General features: G+C 31.1%; 2 protein-coding genes across 3 annotated transcripts; one reads left to right on the top strand and one right to left on the bottom strand.

Annotated features, from left to right (window-relative positions):
* Nucleotides 1-12,471: 12,471 nt before the first annotated feature.
* Nucleotides 12,472-14,412, bottom strand: LOC124535648 (ELAV-like protein 1). Of its 2 annotated transcripts, XM_047111932.1 has the most exons (2): nt 13,287-14,412; nt 12,472-13,202 (listed from the first exon to the last, which is right to left on the bottom strand). In XM_047111932.1, exons 1-2 carry the CDS (start codon nt 14,029-14,031, stop codon nt 12,898-12,900), a joined length of 1,050 nt encoding a protein of 349 aa, XP_046967888.1. In that variant the 5' UTR covers nt 14,032-14,412; the 3' UTR covers nt 12,472-12,897. The 2 variants fall into 2 exon arrangements, with proteins under 2 accessions (XP_046967888.1, XP_046967887.1); XM_047111931.1 differs by having other exon boundaries at nt 12,472-14,411.
* A 791-nt stretch (nt 14,413-15,203) lies between these two features.
* Nucleotides 15,204-16,386, top strand: LOC124535745 (39S ribosomal protein L33, mitochondrial). Its single transcript, XM_047112057.1, has 2 exons — nt 15,204-15,305; nt 16,273-16,386. The coding sequence occupies exons 1-2, from the start codon at nt 15,209-15,211 to the stop codon at nt 16,323-16,325; spliced, it is 150 nt and encodes a 49-aa protein (XP_046968013.1). The 5' UTR covers nt 15,204-15,208; the 3' UTR covers nt 16,326-16,386.
* Nucleotides 16,387-19,630: the final 3,244 nt, after the last annotated feature.

Genomic DNA, 19,630 nt, shown 5'->3' on the forward strand with positions numbered 1-19,630 from the left:
CATTGTGTTGTTATTGCTGTACCCTCCTGTATCCTTTCAACGCTTGGTCTTGTGTTAAGAAAAACTCTCTCTCTCTCTTAGAAAAATTAACTTGTTATAACATCTACCTATCTACCTACCCTCATTCTGAAATTCTGCTGACTTTTATAAAGAGAAAAAGAACAAATATCGCAGCACCTTGATACATCTACATATCACTTTAAAATCGTGGTTATTTTTAACTTGGCAACTTTGAATGTCATTTGTCAAAGGCCGATAAAGAGAAATGTGTCATATATAGGTTTTGAAAAATAACAAAAAAAGTAAACGCTATCTTATTAGATATTAAGTAATACTGAAAATTTCGTGGAATCTGCATTAAGCTGATTTTAAATATTTTCTTTGAAGATTTTTTACAGATAGAAATGTAAATATATAATTTTTGAAGAAGCTATCGCGTTCTGAGTGTGCTACTGTGTTACTCTTATATAGAACTCTTTTATGTAGTTATGAAATATTGTTTTATGATTATGTAAAATTAAAATTCATCGAATATTATTGATTGAAAAAAAAATATTTGAGAAGGTATTTGAGAATTGATTATAATATCCTTGTAATTCCGAATCTGGGTTTCTATTTCTTCATAAAAGAAAATTAGATTTTCAAGGAACAATTCTGTGCGTGATTTCTTTTAAAATTAAAAAAAATGAAAGGCACTTGTAATGCGAGGTAAGTTAATACGAGTGTCCCAGCTCACCTGAATGTTCCAACTGTAGAGATTTCTTGTCTTTGTAGATATTTTATAATAAAAATGTTTAACACCTATTAAAATATTCTGATAAATTGTGAAATTATTATTTTTGCAACAATCATATGGAGTAGTGTTTACACTTTATGAGTAGTGTTTATACTTTCATTAGAATTTTAAATTTTATTGATTTTATCCCCAAAATCACAATTTACTTATGCTTTCCCAAAGGTTAGTACTTAGTTGGTTAATACTATTTTCACGTAGTCCATCTTTTGTTATTATATTTTACCTCTTATAATAATTAATATTATTATATTTCATTGAAAAAAAAAAATTATTCTTAAAAGGGCAAAATATAATGTCAGAAATTGATGGAAAAAAATAATTAGGCGTTGCTAGGCTCTGCTTTATTTATTCCATTACCTTTAAGCTGCGGTGAGGTTCTAGATCGGCATGTTTTGAAGACACTTCCAAATTGAGACAACAAAGGTTCCTAAGACCTAACTCTGCTAACGCAGTTAGTCGAGGCGAAATGTTACTTATTTATGAGACAAAACTGCGACGAATAGGGTGTCAATAAAACAATCTATAATTTTTAATATAATAATACACTTTTTGGAAGTAAACTCTCATTCTATAATAAGCAATTCTGAATCGTGACAAACTTCAATAAATACAAGAACATATACTTTAAAAGTTTAGTAGTACTTAGTGAAACTATAGCAGTTTATCGATACTTATACTATTAGTGATAAACTGATCTCAATTTAGCCTTTCTTTTCGGAATTTCTTTCCAAATGGGTGGTTACTTTTAGACAATCGATAAACAAATGTCGATATAAAGTTAAAGAAACAACACGTAGACATTAATTGCTTCGGTACACATAAAAACGTTCTCGGAACCTATTCTCTAATCGTTGCGGACTTCGTGCAAGCCAGTCAGACCGGGAACCACCCACAGTCCGTCACTCTGGAGCCAAAAATCAATACTTTGAATTGCTGTGATCGAGTTAAATGAGTGAGTGACGCATTGTCGGAATGGTTTAAACTTCCCTGCGTCTATAAAGACAGATACAGCTACGATCGCGTCAATGATCCAGTGATTAACTATTCAACTACTAAAAAAAAGCTTCTCAAAATTTCAAATGTAATTTTAACATTATACTAATTGATCAAATTTACAATTCAGTAAAACGATACAGCTCAAAGTTGTTTAACCTTTAAACGAATTTACATAATGACATAAGTACAGAAATTGATAAAAAACAAGAATAAGTGGTTTTCGAGTGTTTTGCATACATTAACACCAAACACGCGTGCTATCAAGCTGAAAAATGTTTGAATTCCTGTGTTACACTGAATATTGACATTATTTTAACGAGTGAAAGTAGTCGAGATACTAAGTACAGTCGACTTATTTTTAGCTCGGCCGTACAAGTTACGGACACCACTAACAGAACGGTCGGTCGTTTCGTACAATATACAGAGAGACAAATCAGGAATAGGATATAAAGGAAAGCCATGTATTGTATAGAAAAAACATTTTATTTCATCCTGGATATCTAAAATACTATTTAGTGCATGTAAAAATATAGCTTATCCAAAAATGTGGTCTTATATTACGTACTTCTTTATTTACAATAATAACGTAATTATTATACAAAAGAACATGTAATTGTATATGAAATAAGCCCAAAAGTAATCCAATGGAGAAGCATCCCCGTCCATAATCAACTAAGCAATAGATACATATTCCATCCGATCACACAAGTCTATTAATAAAGGGCAGGTCATCAGCAGTACGAGTTACATTTCAAACCCTGCAATACATCCAATCGATAATTTATTTTGGTTTTGAACCATCGCTTAATCTATGCACTGGAAATCACCAGAAATATCACAATCATTAAATTATATTTGTGTATAATCTATAACTATTTCATCTTACTTCTATAGAAGTCAATAATATGTATACATGACTAGTGGAAATGCCATTAAATGCATGTTAGCCGTCATCGAAAAATATCTTTACAATAAAATCGTACGCATCTCGAAGACGCGATACTGTTAATCGAACATGTTCTAATCAATATCTTACAATCTAATAAATAAAGATAAGTCGTCGGCAACACAGGGCCGTTAAACGTTCAAAATCATAATATGCAAAAAATAGCCGTGCGGCGCAAACGCGAGTGAGACCGCCGTACATCGTCACGGTGGCACGGTGCCAGGAATACCCGTTGACCGGCGAATTAATCTTCAGAATGGAACGTAATTTCTCACATCACCTTTGTTTATCTTCCACATTCAGCGGACGCTAATAGGATATCGTCCGGTTTTATTGTATTATACACAATATTAATTCATCCCGCTATTAAATGCAGTAGAATAATTTACAGAGTTTACACAATAAATTAAATAAATCTAGCAAAAAAAAAATAGATATGTTTCAATATATGAGGATTTCAGTCAATAAGAGGACAGGCCTGTAGCGTAAACATCATTTAGATAACTTATCGAGACAATAAAACAATCATTCTTTATAGGATCGTTAAAGTATATATTATATGCGAAAGAGTGAACTCTTAATACATTATATTCATTGACAATATTTTAAGTTAAAAGTAGTCAAAAATAAACAGCGTACATTAGGAATACAATAGTTTAGGAAAACAATGAGTGAGTCATAGTAGCTGCGAGGTTCGAAGGAATATAAAACATTCGTATGACGCAAGTACGAAAACTGTATCCAGCCTTCGGTTGTGCAACATATTTAACGCAGAATCGAAAATTACATTTTAACCATAAACATTATAATGTTATTTATAAATAATTATTAATGATATATAATTAATATTTTTTCTATTAAGTATGTGCAGTGTTATTCCGTAATAATTCGATTAGTATCTCACTTCAAATCAAACCCGACTTAGTTACACGCTATTTTGAAAGTGTCATTTAATTATTATTGTCGATATCGCATATCAATATTACTTTATGACAATCGTATCGGGCTGTGAGTTTCGAATTTTCAAATATATATATATATATATATTTGAAAATAAAGTATATCTAACTTGGTTATATATATATATATATATATATATAACCAAGTTAGATATACTGCCTACTAAACGATAATATCTGTGTATGCCAAACTGTTAGATGTTTCTATGTGGCTCGTAACTTGAAGACTACCAATATTAAAATACTACGAAATCTTTGATCACAGTTGACGTGATAGTATTCAGAAAAAAATAAAAAAATAATAAAGCTTGCTGATAGCAGCGTATGTGTCGAGTTGTGTTGTATTTCTTACACTTCAAATAAAACTCGAAATAGTTCACTATTTCAAGTAACTATATTTTATTATTATGAAGCAGTTTATAGCTGCGTTTATAATATCCTGTTTTTTCTTAACCAATAAAAAATGTTATGGTTTTGTATTCTGATTATACCTGTGACGATATTGGATACAAACTTCGAAATTATATATTAATTTTTTACGCTAGTTGAAAGAAATATTACGTTTAAAATTATTGAAATTTGATTTGAAAATACTTGAATCCAAGTCATTCGCGATATTGTCACGGTCTCCGTAGTTTTTGTACAACATCGACGCCGCACGTACGAAAACCTGTTTCCAAATTAAATGTATGTTAATGATGTCCGTAAGACTCACAAAAACTATGATAAAATAACAATTTTCATTATTTAATGTATAACCTGGACGAATGACCTCGCATATTAATATCTAGTATTCTCGTGGGAAATGTTCTCTTGGTTATAAAAAATATATTACATGAAGCAGAGTAGGGATTTTTGTAAAATATAAAGTAATTATTCTCGTACCGCGTTATTAAATGCTTTATGTAATACGGCGAGGAAGCCAGCCTGCTGCTAAATGGCTACTCACCTGTCATCCACCTGACAGACGGTCTGCCTCAGTTTTATTTATATTTATATCGATGTCGAGAATTTTTACGACCTTATACTTTTCGAAGATTCTATATTCAATTTTTTTTTATAAAAAATATATTTTCGTCATACTTAATATACAACTGAATTAATCAAGGAAAGTTCTAGAATAAAATATACATAATTTTCCAATTTGATTGTAAACTTGTGGAAAGGTGAAATATTGATGAGAAACAAATTTTTGGAAATTAATTTAAAAAAAACGTTAGAAAGATTCCGCCTGCAGAGCCTCCACATCTAATCACATCTATGACGTTGTAGACAAAAAGGATTTCATTAATCGCATCGATCGTGCACATAGTAAGTACTTATATGTAATCAGCGGTACATTGTCAGTAAACCAATCTAGCCGGCAAAATCAAAAGTACTGGCGTCAAGCAGGCGGTCGGCCGTGAAAGTCTGCCAAATCCTTGCCATATATTACTGAGCCGATCCCGAATAAATGGAGAGTGTTAGCGAATAAGAATGAATATATCCTATTAATTAAAAGAGTTTAGACAAGCAATGTTGGGATGTACAAGCTTTTTTTAAATCTGACGGGTAATAGGTAAGGTTTAAGGAGTATATGTTCGCGTTACAGCCCTCGGGGGCGGAGTGACATTTGACGCGGGTAAAACCACACGGAGCATCTATTGATATTTTTTATAAATATTAATATATTGTGTTATATGAATCTAGACGAATATATATTATTTATTGGTTAAGAATGATTAAATTTTAGATTTATGTAAGAGAGAGAGAGAGGAAAAGAACAATTAAATACATAGTACAAATAATTACATAACTTTTCAACTGTTTTTACTGATCCTTTAAGCACTATCTATTCTATGTAAAGTTGAGGATATAAATAACTCATTAAATTGTTTGTAAATATGACGTAAGTACTTGATCAAATACTGGATTCGTAACTGGGTGACAATTCTACGAATTTATAACAGTTAAGACTAAATTTCGATCGAATCGAAATTGATAAATAAACAATTCGTTAGTAGAATATACCTCCGCGTACACATAGACGTAAAAATCCATAAACGAGACGCGATCACCGCACAAATGCTAATATTTCAGATAAACTTTACATTTAGGAAATTCAAACGATCGACGATTTTTAATTATATAAATTATGTTCCTAGTATTTGAAAACGATAATTAGTACCTACCATTTAAAGTTATTAATCTCAATTTTAAATGCAATAATCTAAATATATAATAAAATAACATGTCTGACTGACTGATTCATCATCCACCGAGGGTATACTATTAAAGTTAGGGCATTGAAATTTGGTGAATAGGATCGTTCTATTGAGACACACTAAGGCAGAAATTTTGAAATTTCTACCCCTAAGTGAATATGTAGATTTGGAAAGTTTGTGTTTTCTTTTTTAAGGTAGAAACAAGAATCTTTATTTTTGGGATACTCATTAAAAATGATGTGATATATACAATCGTTTCTGGATATGATATCTTAAATTAACATAATATTTTGAGTCAATAAATATATTCGACATACAGGCAAGGAAAACCGTGGGAAACTGCTAGTTAATTAATATATCAGATCAGCTGTTACACGTTCAAAGTTTAGCAGTAATAATAACAATAGCTTCCGCCGGCGATACGGCAGAGACAGGTGTTAGGTACCCTATGTCCTGCCCTGTTCTTATACGCAAAAAACATGATCGATCGTGTAGTTGATACTTGAAATATCCAACAAAATCGCCTATTACACCTTCATTATCATTACATAGTATAAAACAAAGTCGCTCACCGCTGTCTGTCCCTATCTATGCTTAGATCTTTAAAATTACGCAACGTATTTTGATGCGGTTTTTTCTAATAAATAGACCGATTCAAGAGATATTTTGTTGATAATACATGGACAATATAGTAAATATATATTGATAATTTTAGAAGTTTCTAATGTGATGTCGTAATTCAACTAAATCTGTAGTATATTTAGCATCAGTATTGCACCCGTGCGAAGTCGGGGCGGGTCGTTAGTTACATATAAAAGCGATCCTTTATGACGTATGTACATGTGTGCTACATCACCTATCTGTCAATATTGATAAAAGACTACGCGCCTTACCCAACTGATAATAAGGTATTGATTCATATAAACATATTGCAATTACAAAACATATTTGTTTAGTATTTATTAAATATCGGAAAATATTGAGTAATTGTATATATAAAGTATGTTACCCTCTGTATATATTGAAGTAATGAGTGATTATCTCCATAGTAAAATGTATGGTAAGCATACCTAAGCGAAAACAGAAGTGATTAGACGTGTATAGTTTTATAAAACAATTAGTAAGATAATGTTTCTATATTGATACTTTATACTAGTGTTGTCAAAAGTTTTGATTTTGAGTATATCGATAAACTCAAAATCATGTTTTGATCAATACTATCGATAGTTTTGTTTTGATTCAAAACGACATTATCGATACTACCGATATCCTGAATAGTTTTCGAGGTATACTACCGATAGATTCGATAGTCTATCGATAATTCTGCAACTCAGCTTTATACCATGGCTTTCGAGTACGATTACAATAATTGAAACATACAATTTATTTTATTTTAGTAAAGTTAGTAAAACCAATTTGTCAAATGCCATATATATATATATATATATATATATATATATATATATATATACAAAAAGTGATATAAATATATTTTCTTATTATATTGAGATGATTTATAGTACAAAGGCAGTGCCAAAGGCTCTTTTCTCTATAAGATAGCGTTTAGAGCTTTAACCACCACACCGCTTTAGTGCGAGTTTGATCATGTAACTCACAAATTTCTTTCACCGTTGAGCATGAGATTAATTAATATCACCAATTAAAACTTGTAGTGCATGTCCTTGTATTCGATCCCACTATCTTCAGTTAGGACATCTTTTGTCCAATGTGCCATTGCGGGTCATTGAACGAATTAGTCCAAAATCCTATACTATAATTTACTTGTAAAACAGACCTATCTAAATCTAGTAGTCCAATTAAAAAAAAAAACTGATTTATTTTTTAATAAATATATAGTAATCATCTCTCATAAGCTACTACATAATTATAAAGACATGTACATATATAAGTAACTATAATTGGATAAATGAAAAATATATTTATTTTATTTATGAACAAAAGAGGTACAACTCGTATTAGAATAATATATTATGTGTCTGCCTCTGCCATTAGAACTAAGCGAGAAGTCGCAGACGCTTTGTGTTACATAAACGTCTGCGCTAGGACTTAGCTAGGACGAAGGGTACATTCGGCAAGGTCACGCTCTTGTCTGAGGGCAACGGTTCCGATCAAGGTTATAATTTGAAAACTACATCCACAATCATACATATATAACTAATAAAATTGGAGTGCTATAAATATAAAAATTGGAGTGTCCGTTTGTAATATTAAAACCTTTATTACACAACACACCCATATATACCAAAATAACATTTTTTACAATTTTTGTCTATCTGTCTATTCCGGCTAATCTCTGGAACGGCTGGACCGATTTTGACGGGACTTTCACTGGCAGATAACTTATATAATAAGGAGTAACTTAGGCTGCAATATTATTTTTTGTCGAGTTCAAACGCGTACAAGGTCGCGGGCACAGCTAGTTTACAATATTACCAGACCATAATAAAAATCAGCTCAGTTCAAGTTTAGCTATAGGCTTAGGGCAAATGCAGTGGCTTATCACTAAATAGGTTAAGCTAGGCTTAGCCTACCGCTAGCTAGGCAAATTTCCGTAGACGGAAATAATTTTTGCGGCCTCTGATTTTTATTTACTTAAATAGTTACTTATTACCAATACTGATTTTAAAATATTTTTCGTTCTAATCAAATCAAAATAAACTTTGTTCAAGTAGGCTTTTACAAGCACTTTTGAATCTTCATTTGTGTAATCGTCACTATTAAGTGAAGCTAGCACCGGTTCGGAAAGTAGATTCTACTAAGAGGAACTGGCAAGAAACTCAGTAGTTACTCTTGTTCAACATTTACAGAAATACTAAATATAATATATGAATACTATTAAAAAAAATACAGTCATGTTCTGTTAAAACATTCCATAGACGGCAAATCGATTTAAACTACAGACGAAAAAATATATTTGATCATTTCAATTCACCATGGTTGGCTGCGCAGTGATGGTGTAAGAAGCGGTTTAAATTACAGTCTATGGTCATGGGTGATGGTGGCCAGTTACCATATGACTTATTCGAACGTCTACCTTTCTAAAATAAAGAGTGAACCATATGTTGTTTGACGTTAGTAAAACCACGCAAAGCAACTATTAGGTTGATTAATATTGTTCTAATGAAATGAAATTCTAAACGAATATGTTATAATTAATTGATTAAGAATGACCAATTAGTAGTGTTTCTAACGTATTCTATATTTGAAAAGATTTTTGATTCGAGAATTAAATTTTCAAAATTATAGTCATCAAACCAAATACGTCTTCTAAGTTTGTCAATATTTCACGACAAGACTTCAATTAGAGTTAATTAGCTGAATCAAATATTGCTCCAAATTCTTAGGTCATCGGACACGAAGGTTCCCGATTATATTTTACGAATGTCGAACGCGGAGATTATCCTTCCAACCATACAAGTCAAGCAGATTACAATTAGTGAAGGGCTAAAACAGATTACGAGATCGATCAAACGTTAAGAACCCCCCAAATTATCTTTTCAATGGCTTTAGAAGCGTGACCACGGTATCTTAAATTTCAAATATTAGCAAAACCTACTCTTTGTAATCATGAAAGGAACGCAGCGCCAAATACTTATCTTTATAATATAAAAAAAATATATTAAAAGAAAATCATTGATAGATTGAAACTGTTAAAAAAAAACTATAACAAAAATACTATATATTTCGGGTAACTTCGATAATATAACTCATGATCTTGATATCTTGATTTATGCGTAAATACAATTATAATCTCTTTTCTACTTTTAAAAGTCTGCAACTATTAAAATTGTACGTTCAAATTTAATACACTTCCAACTGAGTTGTCATTTTTGCAATACCTAATGTAATTCGAAAAATAAATTACAGATGTTTTAAAAAAGATAATACTAGAAAACTATTGATTATTATTAGTAATAGTTTATGAAAACAAGAGAAAATAAAATATACTAAATAATTAAATACTAAGCGTTGTAACCATAGGTTGATCTTAATTTTTGTTATAAAGCTGGATTAGAGTGGTGGAATAAGGCCCTACCCTTCACCTCCATTAACAGAGGCCTGCATTGAATTGCCTTTAAGTTGTAAATCGAGAGTATAATAATAAAAATTACCGTACAAACTTGCTACCGAAAAGATCGTAAACAGGTTTTGATGAAACTTTATTTCCTTTTTGTTACCAACCAACCATCGAAGGTTTAATTTGTATAATGCGATAATTAATCGTTCTTTGAATGCGATTTGAATAAAATCGCGATATATAGTAATTTATTTATACGACTGAATTCCTAAAATTTTGGTCCGATTTTGATGAAATATTTTGTGCGTATTGGAACGGATTCTTTAGATCGGATAGAATTAATTAATATAATTTCATCCGGACAAAGTCGGAACGGACGGTTAGTTTTACAAGAAGCTGCTCTTCGCCGCTCCACACGCCTTAAAATTACGCTTTTGACGTGACAAGCCTAAATTTCATCTTTCTTGTTTATTAATAGAACAACAAGTTGCCTTTTATAGATCCATATTAAGAATTTAAACAATAACAAAAAGAGATAGAGCTGATCAATGCCAATATTTAAAAAAAAAACAACAAAATTTTGGTCCGTAATTTTTCATTTAAAACCATTTCCCATTAAGACTTCTGAATCATGTAATTGGCAGTTAGTACCTTGTTCGATCAGGGATGCCAACCGTTTTGTACGAAAATTTATAATTATAACAACGATCGCGTTAATAATGATAATGAACAATTAACTAATTATTCTATTACAAATTTAATTTAATTAATATTAATAAAATAATAGTATTTTGAAACTGATAATACAGATATGTATTCGATATTTAAAAATACAATTATTAAAATCAAAATGTCTTTCATCCACAACAAAAAAAGCCTTTAATAATGTATATTGTCAATACGTTAAAAGAATATTATTCAATACAATGCTGTATTAATTTCGAAATAAATACATTTGAAATTCATATACGATTATAAATTTAAAAAAAAATGTTACTAAAACAGTATAACTTTCACTGACACCACGTACGACGTACCAATATTAGAAATCAAATAAAAAAAAAAAAAAAATTATTGGTCAAACAAGGCTCGTGACTGAATCGCGGACTAAATTAATTTTCATTCTATCTCTAAACGTACAACAAACTTGCTTATTTATATGTATCATTAAGTACGGTAAAGAAAGATATTACTTCAGCACGAGAAATATGAAACATTCGTAGACGGTATGGTAAATAAATCAATCCGTCCGACAATATAAAATCTCAAGGTCGAATCGTTATATTCGGCAAGCCCTTTTGTTACGATTTTTTTCGTATAGTGCGTATATTATAAAAAAATTATCTCAAACCACGGAAGAGCGATTGTTTCTAACGCATAATTACAGCTTTACAATTAATATTTATCAAGATGTATAATTGTTAATTAAAATATCATGCAAATTCTGTAGAAAACATTAAAAAAAAAATTGAAATAAAAATCAATGTATCATTTCCATCTACGAACAGCGACGTAAAAAAGGTCGTCGGCACATACATAAGTACAGACGAAAATATTTATAGACGTTGCCCTTGAGAAGGACAGATGAGAGTCCAAGCAACGGCCGAATGGTCGGGCAATTGCACTATATTGACATTGTATCATGTACGGCAGAATTTATGTTATTGTGTTTTATGAAAAGTATATTTAACTCGCGTCGAAATTATCAGTTCAGCGGACCGTGTTATCACGCACCGCTGTAAAATGATGTACGTTATACGTGTAACTTTAGGACTACAGTACGAAAAATTCAGTTTTATTATATATATGGACGTTCTTTTATAATACTGAGCTGACATTAAAGACATAGTATGTTTTTATATTACTCACCCTTCTCACGTTGAACGGACGTCCTGTCGCAAACGCATCCAATCCAAAATTTCTAAATTTAACTTTAATTTTCGAAGAATCGACCACTCTGTTCGGTGGCTATCGTTTTCGACCACTGTTTATTTATCTTATCGTTCCTATGTCCCATGAAAGCACAAAGATAACATACTCTAGTAATTAGTATTCACATATCAGTGAGTCCGGAGTAACTTGTACCCACCCTGCCCTCGAAGCCTTACAAATTATGAGATTAAAGCTTAAAATGAAACATCATCCGTGACGGTCTCAAGGCGGCTAGGTATACTGTTGTAACGTAAGATTTCCTAAACCAGCGAACAGACTGACTCGCGCCAAAAATATCAAAATATTTAACGAATGACGGATACATAACGAGGGGGGAACATAAAAAGAGCGTTAAAATAAACAAATAAAAACTTATTTCTGTTCTTTACTACACAACATGCAATATTTAAGCAGTTTACACAGCTGACCTGTCGACGGACAATACACACTATAAAAATATTATGTATATGTTAAAAAAACTACTGCCACAAATAATTATGAATACTTATTATGGATTATGATGTATATTATGTAAGTAAATAAGGAGAGGATGAGGATTGTTGTATATAGAAAAAAAAATAGAGAAATATACAATACACTCTATTTAAACATGAAATTTATTAAAGATAAAAAACATACAATTGTTTGTTTTACACAAAATAAAAATACCTGGAGGGTGAGGGTGGACGCAGGGGGACTGGCAGGCGGACCCTGCGCCACCCAGGCAGAAATACATATCCGACAGGTCCATACATAGTCCAATAATATAATACCATATCATACGATAAAAAGTACACATATAGGATACTGTCAAGCCAACTTAACTCACAGGTAGTCATGTCGCTCTCTCGCCAGTACAAAACTATATCAAATCTTACAAAAATACTTATGCGACTAATTTGAAATGCATATAAAGGATCTCGCGTCTCAACTACAAAAATATTTTGAGATTGGAATGAAATCTTTCTTTAAGGTATCGGCCCTGGGACGATCACAAACGAGATGACGTTTAAAACGTCCTTATCCTAAATATTTCTCTTCTGCGTCTTAAAGCTAACTGATAGAACCTGTCCATTGAGCGTGTATCCATTCAGCGTCTGGATAGCCATCGCTGCCTCATCGTATTCACGCATATTAACAAATGCAAAACCTTTATTTTTCTTTGTCTCTGGGTCCTTAATCACTTTAATGGAGTCAATTGCACCATAGGGGCCAAAGAGTTGCCATAGTGCCAATTCCTCAGTGTCTTCACCTATGTTGTATACATACACGGTGGTTTGGTGCGGGGCCGCCGGCGCGCCTAGCAGGGGCACGGGACTGGCAGGGGCGCCTATCAACGGTAACGGAGTATGATTAGTTGCCGCCATGGGATTGAAGCGTTGTTGGCCTTTGTTGATGAACGGCAGTGCCTTACCGGGAGAAGGTAGCAGAGGGGGCGGCGAGGCTTGCGGGAAGCCGGGCGCGAACGCTGTAGCCGGTCGTGCGCCAAACGCGGCGCTCAGGTTGGTACCGTTGAAGGCGGGCGTAGTACCGTTGAAGACGGCCGCCGCGCCGTTATAGGCTAATGGCGTGGCGGCAATGCCTACCCTAGACCGGACCGAATTCTTATTCGAACTGGGCTTGTTCGCAAACTTCACTACGATCGCCCCCGCACCCGGTATCGGCGATTGCCCGTTCATGTGCTGTATGGCGTCCTCAGCCTGCTGCCGGTTTTCGTAGCAAACGAATCCGATACCTTGAGACACCCGACTGTTAGTTATGTTTCCGAATTGGCTAAACAAGCTGTTGAGTCTCTCGAGGGTCATGTCGGGAGGCAGATTGCTTATGTAGAGATTCGATTCCGTGTCGGGTTTGTGGCTCACTTTGTTCTCGGGGTTGAGGAGTGCGAATGACACTTTCAGTGTTTTGCCTTGCATCAACAGGCCGTTGAATGCAACTCGCGCCTTCTCTGCGTCCTCGTGTTTTTCGTACTCAACGAATCCATATCCTCTATTGGCTATTAATTTACAACTTTCTATTTTCCCCATCGCGGAAAAAAGAGCATACATCATATCGCGCGTCATCAGCTCTGGTATATAGTTGACCATGAGTTTGGTCGGTGACACATTGGAATTAGCGTCGCCGCCGCCATTCTCTATACTCATTTCGTTATTTAACATTGTTCTTTAATGTTCAAACTACACTACCGAAAATAAAATACTAATAAAACTCACACAGATGGAGGTTGGTTATTTCATTTGCAACATGGAAAACGAACAAAGAACGAACACAAAAAAACCAAATTGTACGAAAACGCCAACTGCAACGCCGGTTCACAAGTTCATCACCACACGACACATGAACGAGTTTGTTTTTAGAATGTTACCAGAACAATATACTGTAGTCATTTAAACTGTCTTATCATAATAATACAATATTATATGCACTCCGCCTTCGTTACAATAATACTCACAAATAAAATACGGTATATCATACAATATACACGTGTTTTGTAAAATATTGTCAAAATTCTAATTAAATTTTACGTGGCACGATTTAATGTAATTACATAAATTATCTGTACTGTAGTTGACTACAGATACAATTTTACAACTGAAAAAAGTTGTTAACAGAACATATGTCATACTATGTATTATTAAAATTCAATATTATAAACTGAATTCTTGAGTATCACGATTATTAATTGTAAAACAAGTAAAACAATAAAAACAATTTCATGAGTTTTAACGATTCTCTAATTTGCCCTGACATTCCCTGTGACATTATACATATTTTTTGTAAGTATTTTGTATCGAAAACTTGGCCTTAAGTTTGTTCTTAAAATATTGATAAATGTAATGATACCGGTGTTTAAACAATCCACAAAATAGTGTTTTCGAGATTTTTTTATGATTCTTGTTAACGAAATACTCAAATTCTGATAGCAACGTAACAGTAGCGACATGGTACTGTTAATGTACCGTAGTCCTTGCAAATGAATTAGATTAATTTATTATAAAAATATGTATATTTAATTATTAGCATTACAGTAACCTGATGTGAAAGTGGCTTTAAAGTCATATCAGTTGGAAGGGCAGCTGAAGAAAATGAAGTTGACAATTGATTGTTGTTGTCAAAGTGACAAGTAAAGTATAGGTTATGTTATTTTATGTACGATAAAGAAAAATCGGATACAAAATTATTTGAACTTATTATAATTAATTGTACAATATGTTCATAACTAATGTTCTACTTAAAAAAGCTAAAAGCAAGTAAGTATCTTGTTGCAGGTAGTGATTTGAATGATACTTGGAATATACATATAATATAATCCTGTTTATTATTTTCAGGCACATAATGGTATTGATGGAAAGTGTAGTTTCTGGTCATAAATTTAACGCTATTCGAGAGCGTTTAGCGGATAAATTGGAACTGATTCGCTATGATCCTCGCAGTAAGTACAAAATTTACTAACCTATTTGCTTGATATTATATTTAATAAGAGCAATTATAAAATTAGGCCTAGCGTTCAGGTGCGGACATCATTGGCGATCCCTTTTGTCCCAAAAATGTTTCAGTGGTCCAATGATGATGCAGTACTTTAGATGCGTTACAAGCATTTTACATTGTGTGGCCCCTTATTTCATTCACCCTGGTTTGGGACAAACTGGGTTGTAAACTTTAATCAGATATTTATTATTCAGTTTTGCGTGATCAGACCAATTTTTAATAAAAATAAAATACTTAGTTGCACCAAGTTATATTGATTACCTAGTATTGGTTTTGATGGTCTTACACATATCTTTAGTATTGGTAACAAAGATGCAGTAGGGTTTTAGGTAAGCCTTACTCTAACCAGTTAGACTCTACATTAAGTAGTATCTTTGTATATGGCAGTCAAGGCAACAATGCTTTTTTTTATCTGAGGGTTTCCATAGTAAATTACATTACTTGTTGGTAGGGCTTTTTTACACCCATCTGGATACTTAATACATAATTAATTAGATGATCTGTTGTCAAACGGCAATGTAAAATTTCATATGCTATGTCATGAATTAATCACTGGACTTTGGTGGTCACTTACCATCAGACTGACCACTTGTTCATCTGCCTACCTCCCTGATTTTGGAAACAAAGGATTAGGTTCTACTGTTGTTTATTAATTAATTGCTAAATTGTAATAGACTAATAGTTATTTTCTCATTAACAGTAATAAAAATTTAACTAATCATTTAGTTATCAAATGTGAATCTGAAGACATTTTGTAGAAATTTTGTAGTCATATCAAATATGTGAAGTGTAATTTTAGAGTTTATTTGCAGTAAAATCGACAAACTTAATAATATTTGCATATACCTGTCTGTATGTAATCCTTTATTATTATAAAAATATGACGTTTATTATTTTTTTTTTAATTTCAGTTCAACATGAGAGTATTTACAAAGAAAGGAAGAAGATAAGAAGTCTTAAGTAATATCCAATTGTTTTTTTATAGATTAGAGTAGATTAAGTAATAGGTAAATAAAACATGTTCGTCTTGTTGAAATAATATAATTATTTAACTTTAAAACAATAAAATCTTTGGGATATAATGCATTTTATTTCTATTAAATTAATTTAAGTACTGTAAACACTTGTCATCAAATATTTTATTATTTAAATACAATCCAGTTTAGAATAGTATATGCTTTACATTTCAATCTTATGCTAATCTCGAATTATGTAAAATGTAACATTCAAAATGTGCTTTAAAATCTAATAATGAATGGTGTTGAAGAAATTAAGGATCAACAGATATATTTCTTAATATAACTATATTTTTTTTAATTAACACACATTTTAAAATAAATTTTGAAGATAAGTTAAATACTTTATAATTTTTTTTTTTAATATAAATCAATTGTCATGTAAATATTATCTATAAAATTTTTATATTTCACGTGCATTTTAAGCATAACCTTACTAATTAAATCTTCGAGAATACTTAATATTAATAAACATTATTAAAATGATTAAACACTTATAATTACTCTCACTAGGTTTTTATATTTATATAAAAAGAAATTAACTTATTTTATTAATCAAATGAAAAACTACAATTTTTAAAGAAATTCTTGTATAAATACTGTAAATTTTAAGAAATAGTATTTTATGATTATTTGTAGAAACAAATTTACATTACAGATAAATCAATACAATTTGATAAATAATTTCACATTTCAAATAAATTAATGTTTATATTTATAATGCATTAATATGCTATTTATCGGGCATTTAAGTATTACATGCAACATATAGGCTATGTATAATATGTTATATGAAAGAGAAACTCATAGAATAGTAAAATACAATTTAAGTATCAATAATCTTCTTTTGACGGGCAACAAGCAAACCTTATTATTTCTTATATGTATAACACTTAAACGCCCCTTAAAACTGTTTCATAAATTGATCATTATAATCATACTAAAATTAATAATAAAATTGACTAGATTAATTTTATTATAATCTAAAAAATATCTTAAAAACCAATAATATACTCCATGTTTAAATACTTGAATATTGACATCGAAAGAGTCCTTGATTTAAATCAAGTTAAACTTAAACGTCCGACTGCCGAGAGAGTGATATCTGACATCTGTCATTTGAACATAATTAAAAAAAAAAAAAACAAATAAAAAAAATTGACGTAACATTGTAAATAATTATGTTATTGTTTTCTGATTTCAATTAAATTTGGGGATATTTTTACGTCATCACAAAGTTATATAGTCCATTTGCATCTGAAAGAAGACACTCTCTTAGCAATCCGGCCGTATTACACTAAAAACTTACATACCAAGTTTGATTTTCACAATAATTAAAATAAATTTATTATTAATGGTATTGGCAATTGGTCCGTTACTGAAAATTATTGTATTTATGTTAAGCTGTTAGTAACAGTAAGGCCATCTGATGGTAAGGAGTTACTTTGGTTCATAAACGTTGACAGATTTTGGTGTTATATACAGTATCTTAAATTGCCAAATGCTGCTAATTTGGGGACCCTTAACTGCCTTACATTTGATGGCAGACAGGAGCAAATAAATTGATTGTTTTGTAAAGGAATAATTAATATATGGTAGTGTGTATATGAATTGTAGATGTGTGAAAATAATTATCAGGAATGTGTTATATAAGGCATAAATCACCGACAGCGTGGCTGATTCAATTATAATGATTTTTAATACACAATATCTAAACTTAACTAATTTGACATGACTAAAATATCGATAACAGGCACGATCTAAGTTGACTGGTATCAATGGCTATGAAACGTTATTTAGAAAGAAAATTTCGGTACTGAGACTCTAGGCTATCACCAGATACGATTAGTACAGTACAGCATTTGTTGGAGATTTTCATTTCCTGTGTAAATATACTTTTTTATTCATTTAATAAAAGTAACAAGACGTTATACTCGACCTCCATTGTTCAATAAAATTAATAGTATATATATTTAAATAAATATAATGATATCATTTTATTAATATATCAGTTTTTAATAAAAATAAAATCAGTATTTTTTTCATTATCTGATACTTTATATTGTCTGTTTTCTTTTCTTTTTTTTAATCTCGACACAAATAGGTTGATAAATTCACTTAATAAAAATTGGTTTACGATTCATACATATTTTGTATGACAAAGTAATGATGATAATCGTTTTAATTCGAGTATTCAGTAAATACCAGCCAACTTATTCGTGCGTATTATAATTTATACCGTTCCTTTTACGCATACCACAAAAGAAAGAGACGGCAATATTATTAGTTCTGACAAATTAGTTTAAACCCTACATAGGAATAGATTACTGTTATTCTAATACAACATTCAAAATTTCTTTATTACGGTTTATTTTCTAACATTTCAGTCATGGTTAGTTTATTTTTTTAAACCTATTATTAAAACTAATACATATATTAATAATCGAAATTCATCTTTATACTTAATTATTATAATTTATTTTATATATCTTTTATTAATTTATTAAAAATTCTGATACATTTAATAATGAATAGAAATAAACTAAGATCGAAATTATTATTTTTTTGCGTAATGTTTTAACACATTGTTATTGATAGTTTTTAACTATGCCAGTTTTAGTTACTTAGTTCTCGATAAATACCTCACAGTCGGTTTCACGAGTCGAACTCTTAGGGAATATAATACTCGCACCGCATTGGTCGATTTACGCGAATGGAGACAATTGTGACCAATCCGGTTTGTGAGAAATAACTTGTCAATGAAGGTCGCGCGCATTGACCAATCAGCGCACGAAGGAACTTTCCCTTACTGGGAGCACGTTTCGAGAAACTGACTTTAAGTAAATACAGTATTTCTTTGTTATGAATTCTTTACGTAGTAGTGAGATATAATAATGTATTTAAAATTTGTATACAAGTTTTATACGTACATATATATTACATACATATATCATATTAACAGTTAAATGGTTTATGTATTTAAAGATATATTATTTTAATAAAATATTATAAAACGTTTAAAAATTCGATAGTGACTATGAAGACAGTTATATAAAGATTATGTTATGTAATAATTAACATACGTTACACGAAATATTCTATTACAATGGTTTTATTATTAGTTAGTGTGAGATTCAATTATTTAGACGTAGTTTAATGACAAAAGTCAATCCTCAATCGGGAACTTGAGCTCTCCTATCATTCACATTGGAAGTAAATTTAAAATTTTCCTATAATGTTGTCTTAAATTTTC

The sequence above is a fragment of the Vanessa cardui genome, chromosome 15, assembly GCF_905220365.1.
Source record: "Vanessa cardui chromosome 15, ilVanCard2.1, whole genome shotgun sequence".
Taxonomy (NCBI): domain Eukaryota; kingdom Metazoa; phylum Arthropoda; class Insecta; order Lepidoptera; family Nymphalidae; genus Vanessa; species Vanessa cardui.

Coding starts and splice junctions, on each gene's coding strand:
- LOC124535648 (XM_047111931.1), bottom strand. CDS start 14,031: ATGTTAAATAACGAAATGAGTATAGAGAATGGCGGCGGCGACGCTAAT.
- LOC124535745 (XM_047112057.1), top strand. CDS start 15,209: ATGGTATTGATGGAAAGTGTAGTTTCTGGTCATAAATTTAACGCTATT. Junction 15,306..16,272: donor GATTCGCTATGATCCTCGCA/GTAAGTACAAAA, acceptor TTTTAATTTCAG/TTCAACATGAGAGTATTTAC.